The sequence below is a fragment of the Prunus avium genome, chromosome 6 (assembly GCF_965620075.1).
Source record: "Prunus avium chromosome 6, drPruAviu1.hap1.1, whole genome shotgun sequence".
Taxonomy (NCBI): domain Eukaryota; kingdom Viridiplantae; phylum Streptophyta; class Magnoliopsida; order Rosales; family Rosaceae; genus Prunus; species Prunus avium.
The window spans coordinates 5,790,252-5,807,993 of record NC_142289.1 but is presented as its reverse complement, the minus strand read 5'-3'; the positions used below and the strand labels follow the sequence as shown (position 1 = coordinate 5,807,993).

Here is a 17,742-nt window from a genome sequence, read left to right as displayed (position 1 = left end):
GCATCCCAGTTTCTGCCAATAAATCTAGAACGTACTTTCTCTGGGAAAGAAATATGCCTTGCTGTGATCGAGCAACTTCAATGCCCAAGAAGTACTTGAGTCCACCAAGATTTTTCATTTCAAATTCCTTGGCCAAACATTTTTGTAGTTGAGAGATTTCCTGCGTATCATTCCCAGTAATAATCATATCATCAACATAAATGATTAAAGCCGTTACCTTCCCTCCTTGGTGTTTTAAGAACAGAGTATGGTCAGAGTTACTCTGCGTAAAACCATAAGTCTTCATCGCCAAGGTAAAACGCCCAAACCATGCCCGAGGAGACTGCTTCAATCCATATAATGCCTTTCGTAATCTACACACCACATTAGCATGAGTGGATGTAACATATCCTGGTGGGATATCCATGTATACTTCTTCTGAGAGTTCTCCATGCAAGAAGGCATTTTTGACATCAAATTGGTGGAGAGGCCAATCAAGATTTGCTGCAATGGACAATAGCACTCGAACAGTGTTAAGTTTTGCGACTGGAGCAAATGTTTCTTCATAGTCAATACCATATGTTTGGGTGTATCCCTTTGCCACAAGCCTTGCTTTGTAACGTTCGATGGACCCATCAGCATTATATTTCAAGGTGTAAACCCATCTGCATCCCACAGTCCTCTTTCCTTGAGGTAAGGTCTCCAGTGTCCATGTGTGATTTTTCTCCAGAGCTTGCATCTCCTCCTTCATTGCTTGAACCCATTTTGGATCCTTCAGTGCTTCACTTACTTTAGTTGGAATATGAATTGCGGATAACTGATGTACAAAACCCTGGAGAGATTCAGATAATTTTCCAGTAGACACATAGTTGGCAATTGGGTATTTTGATGCCTTGCCACCATCCGGTGAGTACCGAATTGGTGGTTTTCCACGGTTCTGTCTAACAGGTAATTGATACTTAACAGTTTCATCAGCTAAAGCAGTAGATGGAATAGAATCACTTACCTCAGGAGTATTCTCAGGAGATTGATCATAGGGTACTGAGATGTGAGGGGGGTCTTCATCAGTCTCATCGATAAAATAGGAAGAAATATTGTGTTCTTGGCGGGATGACGACCGGTCGCTGGGTTCCTGGCGACCGGTCGCTTTTGGGCAGGTTCTAACTCCAGCTTCAGAATTTTCTGACGACCGGTCGCTAGGCTCCTGGCGACCGGTCGCTTTTGGACAGAGTCGAAAAACAGCTTCAGGACTTGCTGACGACCGGTCGCTGGGCTCCTGGCGACCGGTCGCTTTTGGACAGAGTCGAAAATCAGCTTCAGGACTTGCTGACGACCGGTCGCTGGGCTCCTGGCGACCGGTCGCTTTTGGACAGAGTCGAAAATCAGCTTCAGTACTTGATGGCGACCGGTCGCTGGGCTCCTGGCGACCGGTCGCTTTTGGACAGGTTCGAAATCCTGCTTCAGAATTTTCTGGCGACCGGTCGCTTGGCTAATGGCGACCGGTCGCTTGGCTCCAGTTTCGAAACTCAACTTCATTGCCTTGGTTTGTTTTGCTCCAATCTTCAGGTCCTTGAATATCCAGAGCCACCTTGTTCATCGGATCATGGAAGAACATCTCGGACTCCATAAAGGTGACATCCAAAGTGACATACGTACGACGGCTGGAGGGGTGATAACACCGGTATCCTTTCTGATGAGCGGCATAGCCTACGAAAACACATCTGAGAGCACATGGATCAAGTTTGCCACGTTGATTCTTATGGAGATGGACGAATGCCACACAACCAAAGACTCGGGGCGGAAGCATCTGAACGGAGGGCAAGGGCCCATGTTGGGCAAGTGCTTGTAATGGAGTCCGGAAGTCTAAAACTTTGGAAGGCATTCGGTTGATGAGGTAGACTGCGGTAACTATAGCATTATCCCAATGGTGGCGAGGAACATGAGCTCCAATTAAAAGGGCTCGTGCTGTTTCAAGGAGGTGTCGGTTTTTTCGTTCCGCAACACCATTCTGTTGAGGAGTTTGAGGACACGTAGTCTCATGGATGATGCCATGCATTTGGAAGTAAGTCTGAAAATCATGGTTGATATATTCACCCCCATTGTCAGAACGAAGGACTTGAATCTTGGTAGAGAATTGAGTTTCAATTTGCTTGTGAAATGACTGAAATATATGGAATACATCGGTTTTATTTTTCATCATGAAGAGCCAAGTCATGCGGGTACAATCATCTACAAAGGTGATAAACCACCGGAAGCCAGAAGTTGTAGAGATAGGTGAAGGGCCCCAAACATCAGAATGTATCAAAGCAAATGGAGTAACACTTTTATTTGTACTTAATGGATAAGAGACTCTGTGGCTCTTAGCTAAGATACAAGTATCACATTGGAAATCAGTGGTACAGGAACTCGAAAACAAATCTGGAAATAGATGTCTCATATAGCCAAAGGACGGATGCCCCAAACGTCGGTGCCATAGCCAAAGTTGTCGATCCTTCCAAGTCGATGAGTGCTTCACACTATGTGCCTTTCCCATACTGAAATCATCCACATAGTACAACCCCCCTCTCTTAGTACCACGACCAATGATCTCCTTGGTGAGAATATCCTGAAATAAACAGAAATCGGGATACATAAGTACACAACAATTTAGTTGCTCAGTAGCTTGGCCAACAGACATCAATTTATTAGACAACGATGGGACAAGCAAAGTATTTTGAAGAGTAAGAGATGGAGAGATGCCAATGGTTCCAGCACCGACCACAGGAGAAGTAACACCATTCGCATTGGCAATACTTGTTCGTTGTGGTGTAGTTGTACTTAGAAAATCGGTTGAATCAAACGTCATATGATCTGTGGCTCCTGAATCAATAATCCAACATGTGGAGTCACTTGTATATGATGTATGAAATACATATCCACAGTTACCTGAGTCACTGAAAGATGAAGAGTTCTTTTCCGGTACTGAGGTAGATTCTTCATGAGGAATTAATGTTATTGGAGGATCCATGGTGACAAGGGCAGCACGACCCGTTCCTCCAGCAGCAAGTTTACGAGCCTTGAGAGCCTCCCACCAATCCGGATAGCCATGTAATTTAAAACAGGTTTCTCGAGTGTGCTTTGGATTCCCGCAGTGAGTGCAACCATTCCCATCTGTGGGAGCCTTGGGTCGAGAAGGTGGAGTAGTCTTGTTGGTAGTAATTTGTGGCTGGAGAGAAGCAGTAACTGGGGAATTGAGAGTTGGAGTCGAGCGAGAGGGTCGGTATGTTCCTTTTGTTGCCAATCCTGCTCCGGTTGGTGTTGGAGCTCCTAACATCACAGCTTGTCGGATATCCTCTCGTCGAACATGAGCATAGGCTTGCTCTACTGTAGGAAACGAACTCATTTGGAGCACATCACTTCGGGCTTTGTCAAGCCGATCATCCAAACCATCCAAGAAAATATAAACTCGATCTTCTTGGATGATATCATAGTATTTCTTAATATCCAGCTCACACTTCATCTCATTTGGACGACGAAAATCGATTTCTCGCCATAAGCCTTGGAGATCATTGTAGTAAGCTTCAATCGAACCTCCCCCTTGTCGCATACGGGAGATTCGCCTTTTAAGATCATACACCTGGGAGGTGTCAGTGCCATCAAAGTAAGTTGTGGCTATTGCATCCCAAACTCCTTTGGCCGTCGGGAATCTAATGAAGTTGCCAATTAACCTTGGCTCCATGGAGTTGATTAGCCACCCTTTCACAATTGCATTTTCTGTTCGCCATCGGTTGAATGTCGAGTCTGTCTGAGAAGGTGTTGGGAGTTCACCAGTGAGATATCCCAGCTTGTCTTTGCCAGCAACATACATCTCAATAACTTGAGACCATAAGGCATAGTTGGAGCCATCCAATTTAATGCCAATTTGTGCAGAAGAGGTTTCATAGGTAATTGTCGGAGTCGGGGTCGTAGTTGATGTAGATGCTTGTGTCTTCATCAACTCAGCCATTTGAGCAGCAAATTCTGTGAAGGTAGGTTGAGAAGGAGTAGCCGGATCGGTAGTGCTACTTTCAGTGGGAAAGAAATCGTTTTCTCCCATGATAGCAGCAACAATTCGAGACTAGAGTCAGCAAGATCGCTGCTCTGATACCATGTCAAATATAGAGAAGATTAATTGAAGGAAGTGGAGAATGTAGAGAGAATTGGAGCTGGAACTTATTTTCTGATTTCAACTACTTGTCTTTGTATTACTTACAATACATTTATAATTACAAGCCAAGACAAGGCATCCCTAAGACAAGGAAACAAAGTTTCCCTAAGACAAGAAAGTAAAGTAAAGCTCCCTAAAACAAGGTTCCCTAAAACAAGGTTCCCTAGAATAAGGACTAGGACTTTGTGTAGACAAGATAGAAAGGTAACCAACTAATTAATCTATTACAAGCTAACAAGATATTGTATTTCTTTTTAATTAGTGATCTAGTTGTCTTAACAATTTCTTGTGAGTAGAAGGCCCAAAAACAACACACAAAAAGGAAACCTGCCTGGTTCAGAAATATTCCAAGGTTGCTTTGTGACATGAAGAAGTGATGTAGTCTATGAATTTTTTATTTTTTTATTTAATATAAGTGATAGTCTAAACTATAAGAGAGATGAGGTTTTTTTAACAAACACACTATCAACGTGCCATGACTCCATGAGGTTCGAATACGACCACCAATCTACAAATTAATGCTCTTTTTTAATTAGGCTAGACCCCGATAGATGTTACCTATGAATTCTTATTATTAGCAGTAACCATCGATATCTTAATAGTAGGTGAAGAGACTCAAAATCTTTTAATTGATTTATCACACAAACGAGTCTAGGAGGGGGCCGTATATTCAACAGGATCATCAAAGTCATTAACCCAAAAGTCTAAAAGTAGGTCGGTTTTGCGTACAAACACCTAATCAGATGTGGAAAATTGAACAAACCAGAAATATCAGTGCCAGCTTTAACATGTCACCCTCTGCACCAGCGAAAACCATGGACACTACACAGATAGTGCGTAGACCATTTATTACAAAAACCAAAAGACAAGAAAAAAAATTGCGAACATGGAAATTTTTATAGTTTTTATATTTTTCACTATATGTGTATGATCCTAAAATGTTTCTCCTAATTTTTCCTTTAATTATCAATAATTTTATGCACTCCCAAATAAATCAAACTGTCGATGTGGAACTTTATTCTTCACATAAGTGTATGATCGTAAAATATTTCCCCCAATTTTTCCTTCAATTATCAATAATCTTATGCACATCGATTTTATATTCTTCAACAATATTGAGCTGTATGGGGATTTGATATGATATTATTTGGTTCCTTTGTATTTACCGTACCATGCTTTAGAATTAGACATGCCGTTTCAATGTACAGAAATTATAAAACTGTTAGCTGGAAATATCCTTAAGAAACTTTTGCTGCCAACTATGAGCAAAATGGTTGTCTCCCCTAGAACGTGTCACCATCTCAACTAAAAATCTATTCTCCATTAATGAAATTATAAATATACACCTGCTTCCCAACTAAAGCTCTGACAGAAAATAAATCTGCTTCCCAACGAACTATCTCATCTCCATAATGAAACTAGAACAATAGAAACAGAGTTCTCATGTAAGACTGCATTCAACAGAATCGCAATAAAAAAAAATTACATACAAACCTGTATTTACAGAAAGATGAGGCAGATCTTTTTTAAATTCCTTCACGGGTACGTGTTCTTTCTCTTACGCATGAGCTTGAGCACGTTCGGAGATGAATCTGATCACCTGGCTCTGCTAGACTTGAAGCAAAGAATAACTGAAGATCCTCTGCATCTCATGAGCACATGGAATGGTTCCATCAATTTCTGCAGCTGGGTTGGCGTTACATGCAACCATTCCAACAAAAGAGTCGTGACTTTGAACCTGGAAGATCAAAAGTTGGCAGGCTCCCTACCACCTTCTATAGGAAATCTTACTTATCTCACTGGAATTAACTTGATAGACAACAACTTTCATGGTGAAATTCCTCAAGAAATGGGACGTCTGATACGCCTGCAATATCTCAACCTGAGTGCCAATTCCTTTGGTGGGAAAATTCCAAGTAACATATCTCACTGTACACAGCTGAAAGTGCTTGATCTTGGTGTCAATAAACTTATTGGGTCCATTCCGGATCAACTCAGTTCATTGTTGAATTTAACTCACCTATGGGTTAATGAAAACAATCTCACTGGAACAATCCCAGATTGGATAGGAAACTTTTCTTCTCTGTATGCTATTTCTCTTGCTAACAACAATTTTCAAGGAAGCATACCGAATGAGCTCGGGCGCTTAACAAGCTTGGGAAGTTTTGTAATTGCAGGGAATAAACTTTCTGGTATGGTTCCTTCTTCAATCTATAATATATCCTCCATATACTATATCACTGTTACTGACAACCAGCTGCATGGAGAGCTGCCAAAAGATGTGGGGATTGTTAGAAGTTGTCATATGTTGAATTTGTCTATGTTAATTATGTTGTCTAGTAGTCAATTAATGTGGCTAGTAATAGTCAATTAATGTTTGGCACCTACTATGTTTGGCACCTACAATATTTGGGGGGCTTGACTAGTTTGGTTGCCTAATTAGTTTGGTTGCCTAACTTGGTTGGTTGCCTAACTTGGTTGGTTGCCTAACTTGGGGGGCTTGACTAATGTCTTAGGAACTTGTATATATATGTGTTGATTGTAAGTAATGAATATAAGTGAAAATCAGAAAATATTCAACAACTCTCATTCTCTCTACTCTTTCCACTTTCTTCTCTCAATATTCTCTATGTTTTGACATGGTATCAGAGCAGCGATCTTGCTGACTCTAGTCTTGAATTGTTGTTTCCATCATGGGAGAAGATGATTTTTCCCATGTTGAAAGTAGCACCACCGATCCTACTACTTTCACCGAATTTGCTGCTCAAATGGCTGAGTTGATGAAGATACAAGCATCAACATCGAATACGACCCCGACCCCGACCCCGACTATTACCTACGAAACCTCTCCTGCACAAATTGGCATTAAGTTGGATGGCTCCAACTATGCCTTATGGTCTCAAGTTATTGAGATGTATGTTGCTGGCAAGGATAAGCTGGGATATCTCACTGGTGAACTCCCAGCACCTTCTCAGACGGACTCGACATTCAACCGATGGCGAACAGAAAATGCAATCGTGAAAGGGTGGCTAATCAACTCCATGGAGCCAAGGTTAATTGGCAACTTCATTAGATTCTCGACGGCCAAAGGAGTTTGGGACGCAATAGCCACAACTTACTTTGATGGCTCTGACACCTCCCAGGTGTATGATCTTAAAAGACGAATCTCCCGTATGCGACAAGGGGGAGGTTCGATTGAAGCTTACTACAATGATCTCCAAGGCTTATGGCGAGAAATCGATTTTCGCCGTCCAAATGAGATGAAGTGCGAGTTGGATATCAAAAAATACTATGATATCATCCAAGAAGATCGAGTTTATATTTTCTTGGATGGTTTGGATGATCGACTAGACAAAGCCCGAAGTGATGTGCTCCAAATGAGTCCATTTCCTACAGTAGAGCAAGCTTATGCTCATGTTCGACGAGAAGATATCCGACAAACTGTGATGTTAGGAGCTCCAACACCAACCGGAGTAGGATTGGTAACAAAAGGAACATACCGACCCTCTCGCCCAATTCCAACTGCTCATCTCCAGCTACAGACAGCTGCCAATAAGACTACTCCACCTTCTCGACCCAAGGCTCCCACAGATGGGAGTGGTTGCACTCACTGCGGGAATCCAAAGCACACTCGAGAAACTTGTTTTAAACTACATGGTTATCCAGATTGGTGGGATGGTCTCAAGGCTCGTAAACTTGCTGCTGGAGGAACGGGTCGTGCTGCCCTTGTCACCTCGGATCCTCTGGTAACGTTAATTCCTCATGAAGAGTCTACCTCAACATCAGAAAAGGACTCTTCATCTTTCAGTAACTCAGGTAACTGTGGATATGTATTTCATACATCATATACAAGTGACTCCACAGGTTGGATTATTGATTCAGGAGCCACAGATCATATGACGTTTGATCCAACCGATTTTCTAAGCACAACCACACCACAACGAACAAGTATTGCCAACGCAAATGGTGTTACCTCTCCTGTGATTGGTGCTGGAACCATTGGCCTCTCTCCATCCCTTACTCTTCAAAATACTTTGCTTGTCCCATCGTTGTCTAATAAATTGATATCTGTTGGCCAAGCTACTGAGCAACTAAATTGTTGTGTACTCATGTATCCCGATTTTTGTTTATTTCAGGATATTCTCACCAAGGAGATCATTGGTCGTGGTACTAAGAGAGGGGGGTTGTACTATGTGGATGATTTCAGTATGGGAAGGGCACATAGTGTGAAGCACTCATCGACTTGGAAGGATCGACAACTTTGGTTATGGCACCGGCGTTTGGGGCATCCGTCTTTTGGCTATATGAGACATCTATTTCCAGATTTGTTTTCGAATTCCTGTACCACTGATTTCCAATGTGATACTTGTATCTTAGCCAAGAGTCACAGAGTCTCTTATCCATCAAGTACAAATAAAAGTGTTGCTCCATTTGCTTTGATACATTCTGATGTTTGGGGTCCTTCACCTATCTCTACAACTTCTGGCTTCCGGTGGTTTATCACCTTTGTAGATGATTGTACCCGCATGACTTGGCTCTTCATGATGAAAAATAAAACTGATGTGTTCCCTATATTCCAGTCATTTCACAAGCAAATTGAAACTCAATTCTCTACCAAGATTCAAGTCCTTCGTTCTGACAATGGGGGTGAATATATCAACCATGATTTTCAGACTTACTTCCAAATACATGGCATCATCCATGAGACCACTTGTCTTCAAACTCCTTTGCCTCATCCAAACCTCCCCAACAGAATGGTGTTGCGGAACGAAAAAACCGACACCTCCTTGAAACAGCACGAGCTCTTTTGATTGGCGCTCATGTTCCTCGCCACCATTGGGATGATGCTATAGTCACCGCAGTGTACCTCATCAATCGAATGCCTTCCAAAGTTTTAGACTTCCGGACTCCATTACAAGCACTTGCCCAACATGGGCCCTTGCCCTCCGTTCAGATGCTTCCGCCCCGAGTTTTTGGTTGTGTAGCATTCGTCCACCTCCATAAGAATCAACGTGGCAAACTTGATCCATGTGCTCTCAGATGTGTGTTTGTAGGCTATGCTGCCCATCAGAAGGGATACCGATGCTATCACCCCTCCAGTCGTCGTACATATGTCACTTTGGATGTCACTTTTATGGAATCGGAAATGTTTTTTCATGATCCGATGTCCAACTCTCCGCCTCACAGAGACATACAAAGAGAACCACTGGGCAAGGAGGCCCTGGAAATTCAAGAACTTGAAGATTGGAGCAAAACGGATCCCAAAAGTCCAGAAGAAAATGTAACCTGCCCAAAAGCGACCGGTCGCCAGGAGCCTAGCGACCGGTCGCATAGAAGTTCTGAAGGTGAAATTCGAACCTGTACAAAAACGACCGGTCGCCAGGAGCCCAGCGACCGGTCGCTTCCAAGCGCTGAAACTGAGTTTCGAATCTGTCCAGAAACGACCGGTCGCCAGGAGCCCAGCGACCGGTCGCTTCCAAGCGCTGAAGCTGAAATTCGAATCTGTACAAAAACGACCGGTCGCCAGGAGCCCAGCGACCGGTCGCTCCACAGCAGAGAGCACAATATTTTTTCCTACTTCGCCGACGATAATGATGAAGACCCCCCTCACATCTCAGTACCAGCTGATCAATCTCCTGAGAATACTCCTGAGGTACGTGATTCTACTACATCTACTGTTTTAGTTGATGAAACTGTTAGTTATAAATTACCTGATAGACAGAATCGTGGAAAACCGCCAATTCGGTATTCACCGGATAATGGCAAGGTATCAAAGTATCCAATTGCAAACTATGTTTCTGCGGAAAAATTATCTGCACCCCTCCAAGGCTTTGTACACCAGTTATCCGCAATTCATATTCCAACCAAAGTGAGTGAGGCATTGAAGGATCCAAAATGGGTTCAAGCAATGAGGGAGGAGATGCATGCTCTGGAGAAAAATCACACATGGACACTGGAGAATTTACCTCAAGGAAAACGGACTGTCGGATGCAGATGGGTTTACACTTTGAAATACAATGCTGATGGGTCAATTGAACGATACAAAGCACGACTTGTGGCAAAGGGATACACGCAGACATATGGTATTGACTATGAAGAAACATTTGCCCCAGTTGCAAAACTTAACACCGTTCGTGTGCTATTGTCCATTGCAGCAAATCTCGATTGGCCTCTCCACCAATTTGATGTGAAGAATGCCTTTCTCCATGGAGCACTCACAGAAGAAGTCTACATGGATATCCCACCAGGATACGTTACATCTACTCCTGCTAATGTGGTGTGCAGATTGCGAAAGGCATTATATGGATTGAAACAGTCTCCCCGAGCATGGTTTGGGCGTTTTACCGTGGCAATGAAGACTTATGGTTTTAAGCAGAGTAATTCTGACCATACTCTGTTCTTAAAACACAAGGGAGGAAAGGTAACTGCTCTCATCATTTATGTTGATGATATGATTATTACTGGGAATGATAAGCAGGAAATTTCTCAACTACAAAAATGTTTGGCAAAGGAGTTTGAAATGAAAAATCTTGGTGGACTCAAGTACTTCTTGGGCATTGAAGTTGCTCGATCAAAGCAAGGCATATTCCTCTCACAAAGGAAGTATGTTCTAGATTTATTGGCAGAAACTGGAATGTTAGATTGCAAACCTGTGGACACTCCAATTGTTCAGAATCACCGCCTTGGGGAATATCCCAATCAAGTACCCACTAACAAAGAAAGATATCAAAGATTGGTGGGACGACTGATCTACCTATCCCATACCCGACCCGACATCGCGTATGCTGTAAGTGTTGCTAGTCAGTTTATGCATTGTCCAAGTGAAGATCATATGGATGCGGTTCTTCGGATTCTTAAATATTTGAAGTCCGCACCAGGAAAAGGACTTATGTTCTCTAAGAATGGTCATCTGAATATCAGTGGCTATACAGATGCAGATTGGGCAGGGAATGTCACTGATAGACGATCAACATCAGGGTATTTCACATTTGTGGGAGGTAACTTGGTTACTTGGAGGAGCAAGAAACAGAATGTTGTTGCTTTGTCTAGTGCAGAAGCGGAATTCAGAGGAATGACCAAAGGAATTTGCGAACTTCTTTGGTTGAGAAAATTGCTTACAGAGATTGGATATGCACCTACATTAGGAATGCATCTACAGTGTGATAACAAGGCTGCAATATCCATTGCACACAATCCAGTTCAACATGATCGCACCAAACATGTTGAAGTGGATCGACACTTCATTAAAGAGAAAGTTGAAAATAAAGAAATTCAGCTTCCGTTTGTCAAGTCCGAAGACCAGCTGGCAGATATTTTGACAAAAGCAGTTTCTAGCAGAGTATTCCACAACTCACTGATCAAGTTGGGCATCGGTGATATCTATGCACCAACTTGAGGGGGAATGTTAGAAGTTGTCATATGTTGAATTTGTCTATGTTAATTATGTTGTCTAGTAGTCAATTAATGTGGCTAGTAATAGTCAATTAATGTTTGGCACCTACTATGTTTGGCACCTACAATATTTGGGGGGCTTGACTAGTTTGGTTGCCTAATTAGTTTGGTTGCCTAACTTGGTTGGTTGCCTAACTTGGTTGGTTGCCTAACTTGGGGGGCTTGACTAATGTCTTAGGAACTTGTATATATATGTGTTGATTGTAAGTAATGAATATAAGTGAAAATCAGAAAATATTCAACAACTCTCATTCTCTCTACTCTTTCCACTTTCTTCTCTCAATATTCTCTATGTTTTGACAGGGATCACTCTTCCTAATCTGGAGATATTAGCTGGTGGTGTCAACAAATTCACAGGTAGTATTCCTGTATCCTTGTCAAATGCTTCAAGACTTCGAAAGCTTGATTTTGCTGAAAATGGTCTCACTGGGAAACTCCCAGCTGAAAATTTTGGAAGCTTGCAAAGCTTATCTAGACTGAACTTTGATGACAATAGACTGGGAAGTGGAAAGACTGGTGACCTGAGTTCTCTCAGTTTCCTTGCTAATTGTACTAATCTTGAGGTGTTGAGTTTTAGCCGCAATCGTTTTGGAGGAGAATTGCCAGAGTCCATATCCAACCTCTCAACAAAACTTAGAATTTTTACAATGGGGGGTAATTTGATACAGGGAAGCATCCCTATCGGCATTGCAAATCTTGTAAACTTGACCAATCTAGGAATGGAACAAAACTATTTTGGTGGCAGCCTCCCTGATGTAATTGGCAAGCTCCAGAAGTTACAAGGTCTGTATTTGAATCTTAACAAGTTTTCGGGGCCAATCCCATCCTCCCTAGGTAACTTGACTTCAGTAACAAGGCTCTTCATGGAGGGTAATAGGTTTGAGGGAAGCATACCTCCAAGCCTGGGAAACTGCCAAAGCTTATTGATGTTTAACCTTTCTAGTAACCGACTAAGTGGCACCATACCGAAAGAGGTTGTTGGGCTTTCATCCCTTTCAATTTCTTTGTCCATGTCAAACAATTCTTTGACTGGTTCACTACCATCGGAAGTGGGTGAGTTGGTAAATCTCTCGGAGCTAGATGTATCAGGAAACAACTTATCAGGTGAAATCCCCGTAACCCTTGGCAGCTGCACTAGTTTGGTGAGCCTACATTTGGAAGGTAATGCGTTTGAAGGAAACATTCCTGAAACTCTAACAAAATTAAGAGGCGTGGAAGAAATAGATATTTCACGCAATCACTTATCTGGGAAAATTCCTGAATTTCTAGGTAAGTTTAGAGCTCTTAAGCAACTCAATCTTTCTTATAATGATTTTGAGAGTGCATTGCCTGAAGAAGGAATATTTTTAAATGCAAGTGGTGTCTCAGTTCATGGAAATAATAGACTGTGTGGTGGCATCCCAGAATTACTTCTACCTGTATGCTCTAACAAAAAGCCTCATTCATCTCAAGGATTACTTTCCCCAAAAGTAGTAATTCCTGTAACTTGTGCACTTGGATTCATTGCCCTATCATGCTTTATTGCTGCTTGTAGGATGGTGAAAAGGTCAAGAGGTCCACTTTTAACTTCACATTCTTATGGGGATTGGAAATTATCCGTCTCTTATTTAGAACTCGCTCAATCAACCAACGGGTTCTCTCTTGACAATCTCATTGGTTCAGGAAGTTTCGGTTCTGTGTACAGAGGAGTACTCTCTAGTAATGGCATGGTAGTTGCTGTTAAGGTATTAAACCTTAACCAAGAAGGAGCTTCCAAGAGTTTCATTGATGAATGCAAAGCTTTAAGAAATATAAGGCACCGCAATCTTCTCAAAATCATAACCGCATGCTCAAGCATTGACAACCAAGGTAATGAGTTCAAAAGTCTAGTTTCCGAGTTCATGGAAAATGGAAGTCTAGACCCATGGCTTCATCCAAGAGATGATGAAGAATCTCAAAGTAAGAGATTGAGCCTGATCCAAAGACTAAATGTTGCCATAGATGTTGCTTCTGCATTAGATTATCTACACCATGACTGTGAAACGTGCATTGTTCATTGTGATTTAAAGCCAAGCAACGTTCTTCTTGATGAAGATATGGTAGCCCATGTTGGTGACTTTGGTCTAGCAAGGTTCCTTTTGGAAGCATCAAATAATCCCACCAAAACTCAAACCATGTCAGTTGGGCTAAAGGGTTCCATAGGCTACATTCCTCCAGGTATGAGTTTTTATACTTCCTCATTTTTTCTATTCCTATTAACTAATTACTAAAGAAAATAAAATCTCAATTGATTTTTTTTTTTAAAAAAATTATATACATCTCTATTTTTTTTTTATTGGAGAAGAACTATTAGCAAAATTTTATATAAGATATAAACTCTGACAGGTCAATTTACTGTGACATCCTAATTTATGTGTTGAATGACAGAGTATGGCATGGGAGGCCAAGTTTCCATACTTGGAGATGTTTATAGCTATGGGATACTGTTGCTAGAAATGTTCACAGGAAAAAGACCAACTGATGACGTGTTCAAAGATGGTCTAAGCATTCACCAATTCACAGCCATGGCTTGTCCTGACCATGTCATGGACATAGTTGAGCCTTCATTGCTCCTTGAAACGGATGACGAGAATGATGAAGATGACAAATATGGAAATCGCATGGAAGAAAGACCAGTAGCAGGATATAAAGATCCTGGCCCAGTCAAAGCAAAAAGATTGGAGGAATGCTTGGATTCATTGATGCAAATAGGGCTCTCATGCTCTGCAACATCACCAAGAGACCGGATGCCTATGGATGTCGTTGTCAACAAAATGAATGCAATTAGAGACTCATATCTCAATTTAAGAAGAAGAAGAAGAAGAAGATTGAAAAGTACAAGATAGGCTAAGTTTGTTAACTAATCTCAATACTCTCATCTATATGCAAGAAATCTTTTGATAAAGAATATTATATGTATCAATCTGTGTGAGATCATGTGAGGTTGAATTTGCTAAAATATGAATATGGGTTTTTGAATATGTTAGGTTCTTATTTTATTCTTCTCCATAAGGAGGTATATATAAGAGTTTAAATGAGTGCTTTACAAGAAATTAGATATAGTAAAGGATTAGGAAAGTATCTCCTAATTATACAATGATTTGACAACTATATAAAAATAGGAAAGTAAATCCTTTAATTAATCAAGGAAATAAATCTATAAAATAGGAAAGTAAAGCCCTTAATTAATCAAGGAAATAAATCTCCTTGATTAATTAGGAGACTCACTTCAACACTCCTCCTCAAGTTGGTGCATATACGTCACAAATGCCCAACTTGGTAAGTGAGTCATGAAATACTCTGCCACAAACAGCTTTGGTTAAGATATCTGCCAGTTGATCTTCCAATTTTATGAATGGTAGGCGGATGATCTTCTTCTCAATTTTTCCTTTGATAAAATGTCTATCCACCTCAACATGTTTGGTTCAATCATGTTGAACTGGATTATGAGCAATATCGAAAGTTGACTTGTTGTCACAATGCAACTCCATCGGTTTTTCAGGTTTGAAGCCTAATTCTATCAAGAGTCTTTTGATTCACAATAATTCACAAACTCTTCGAGTCATTCCTCTATACTCTGCTTCTGCACTAGACCGAGAAACCAAATTTTGTTTTTTACTCCGCCAAGTGATTAGGTTACCTCCCACGAATGTAAAGTAACCAAAAGTAGAGCGTCTATCTGTAATGGACTCAGCCCAATCAACATATGTATATCCAAAAACTTCAAGATCTTCATGTTTTGAGAACATTAAAACCTTTCCAAGGGCTGACTTTAAGTATCTTAAGATTCGATCAACAACATTCATATGAGAAACACTGGGTGAATGCATAAACTGACTAACCACACTCACAGCATATATGCACTATCTGGTCTTGTGTGTGCCAGGTATATAAACCTTCCAACAAGGCATTTGATATTGTTCCTTATTGGTTGGTTCTTGGTCCATGTCTTCACACAACTTGTGATTCATCTCAATGGGTGTGTCAGCCGGCACACTAAATGACTTCCTCAGCAGGTGATTGGTGTGGTACTGGAGCTGAAGTGGGCAAAATCTCATAAGACGGTTCAATTTCCTCCTCCTGATTTTGACAGCGTGGAGAAAACTGATTGTTTTCCTCTGGTGACCGGTCGCTGGATTTTGGCGACCGGTCAGTTTGAAACAGCTTCTCTGACTACCAGTCGCTTTCCACTGGCGACTGGTAATTTTGAAGCAAATTCTCCATGTTCGAAGAACTACGCCAGGGGGGGGGGGCAGTCGCTTTCCAATGGCGACCGACCGATTGATTTAGGAATTTGATTTGAGGAATTTGATGTATGAATTTGATGTAGGAATTGGAATTGGATTTGGATTCAGGTTGGAAGGTTGGGATTTAGATTTGGATTTGGATTTCAATTCGGATTCAGATTCGGATTTGGATTTGGATTCGGATTCAGGTTGGAAGGTTGGGATTCGGATTCGGATTTGGGTTGGGAAACGATATCCATGGCAGCAGAAGGATTTAAGAATAAGAGAAAAAATATGTGTATAGGGTTTCAAGATAAGAGGATATGAGGATTTAGATCCGGAAATATGAGGAATACGAGATGAGGGATTTGATTCAGGGTTTGTATTTTAAGAAAATTCGATACGAGGATTTAGATATGGAAATATGAGGAATACGAGATGAGGGATTTGATTCAGGGTTTGTGGTTCAAGAAAATTCGATACAAGGATTTAGATTTGAGGGATTTGAATTTGGGAAAAAATATGAGAAATTTGATATGAGGAGTTTAAAGAACACAGAAACCCTGTGAACACGGCTTAAGAACATAGAAATTTCTCTTCAATCCTCTTTTCCCCCTGAAGAGAAGGATATGTCGGAGTCAAGAAAGAGCCAAATCTCCATGAGAAAGAGAAACATATCCTTTTTCACTCCTCCTCCCCCCTTTGAAGAGGAGGGGAGGAGAAATTTTGATATGAGAATTTAGAGACAACCGAGGATCGATTGCTCTGATACCATGCTAAAATATGAATATGGGTTTTTGAATATGTTAGGTTCTTATTTTATTCTTCTCCATAAGGAGGTATATATAAGAGTTTACATGAGTGCTTTACAAGGAATTAGATATAGTAAAGGATTAGGAAAGTATCTCCTAATTATACAATGATTTGACAACTATATAAAAATAGGAAAGTAAATCCTTTAATTAATCAAGGAAATAAATCTATAAAATAGGAAAGTAAATCCCTTAATTAATCAAGGAAATAAATCTCCTTGATTAATTAGGAGACTCACTTCAACAGAATTCAGCATTTTATATGGAAAAAAATAAGGGAAGAAGGTTTTATTCCTATTAAGCCTTTAACACTACCCTGTATCTGAACTTGGTTTTTGATTTGCTCATTATTTGAAAGAGATAATGCTGATGACACATACGGCAATGACATACAAGAAAACGGATCGATCCTTACGAATGTAGTCGTCAACAAAATGGATACAATTAGCACATGCCCTGCTTTTGCCGAAAACCTGGACATGCAGAGACACAGCAATGAATTATTGAATAGAGAAGGCAGCACTGATCTGGCCATGAGCAAGGAAAATTAAGTGTTCTCTTCTCAGTCAAAACTACTGCAAGTTTAGTTTCAACTCAGCGCTGAAATAATAAACAAAAATCAAACTTCTAAGCAAGAAGGTTGAGTTTGAATTTTCATGGAGAGAGGGAGAGAGAACCCTCTACTGAGAAAGTGAATGAACACTTTGGAGTGGGATGTCAAGTACTCCTGTTGGTGGCCGTGTTGTAAAATTGGCTCACATTTAGTATGCAAGTGAAGGAAGAGGCGACCGGTCGCTGGGTATTTGCGACCGGTCGTTTTGAAGCAGATTCGAAGTCTGGAGGAGAAGCTGGAAATCGTGACCAGCGACCGGTCGCAAGGTGCAAGCGACCGGTCGCAAGGTGCAAGCGACCGGTCGCTTTCAGACAGATTGCAATGCGACCGGTCGCCAGGAACGTGCGACCGGTCGCCAGACGTGCTGTGTCGTTTTTCCATGCGTTTTTCAAGGTGCATTTCACATGTGTTGGTTCCCTACCTAATCCCTCGAGCTTCCAAAGAGTTTTATGGGTT

At 41.2% G+C, this 17,742-nt stretch overlaps 1 protein-coding gene across 1 annotated transcript; it reads left to right on the top strand.

Moving 5' to 3' along the window:
* Positions 1-5,560: 5,560 nt before the first annotated feature.
* Positions 5,561-14,601, top strand: LOC110770499 (receptor kinase-like protein Xa21). The gene is made up of 3 exons (XM_088255094.1): positions 5,561-6,357; positions 11,921-13,813; positions 14,024-14,601. The coding sequence occupies exons 1-3, from the start codon at positions 5,676-5,678 to the stop codon at positions 14,479-14,481; spliced, it is 3,033 nt and encodes a 1,010-aa protein (XP_088111220.1). The 5' UTR covers positions 5,561-5,675; the 3' UTR covers positions 14,482-14,601.
* Positions 14,602-17,742: the final 3,141 nt, after the last annotated feature.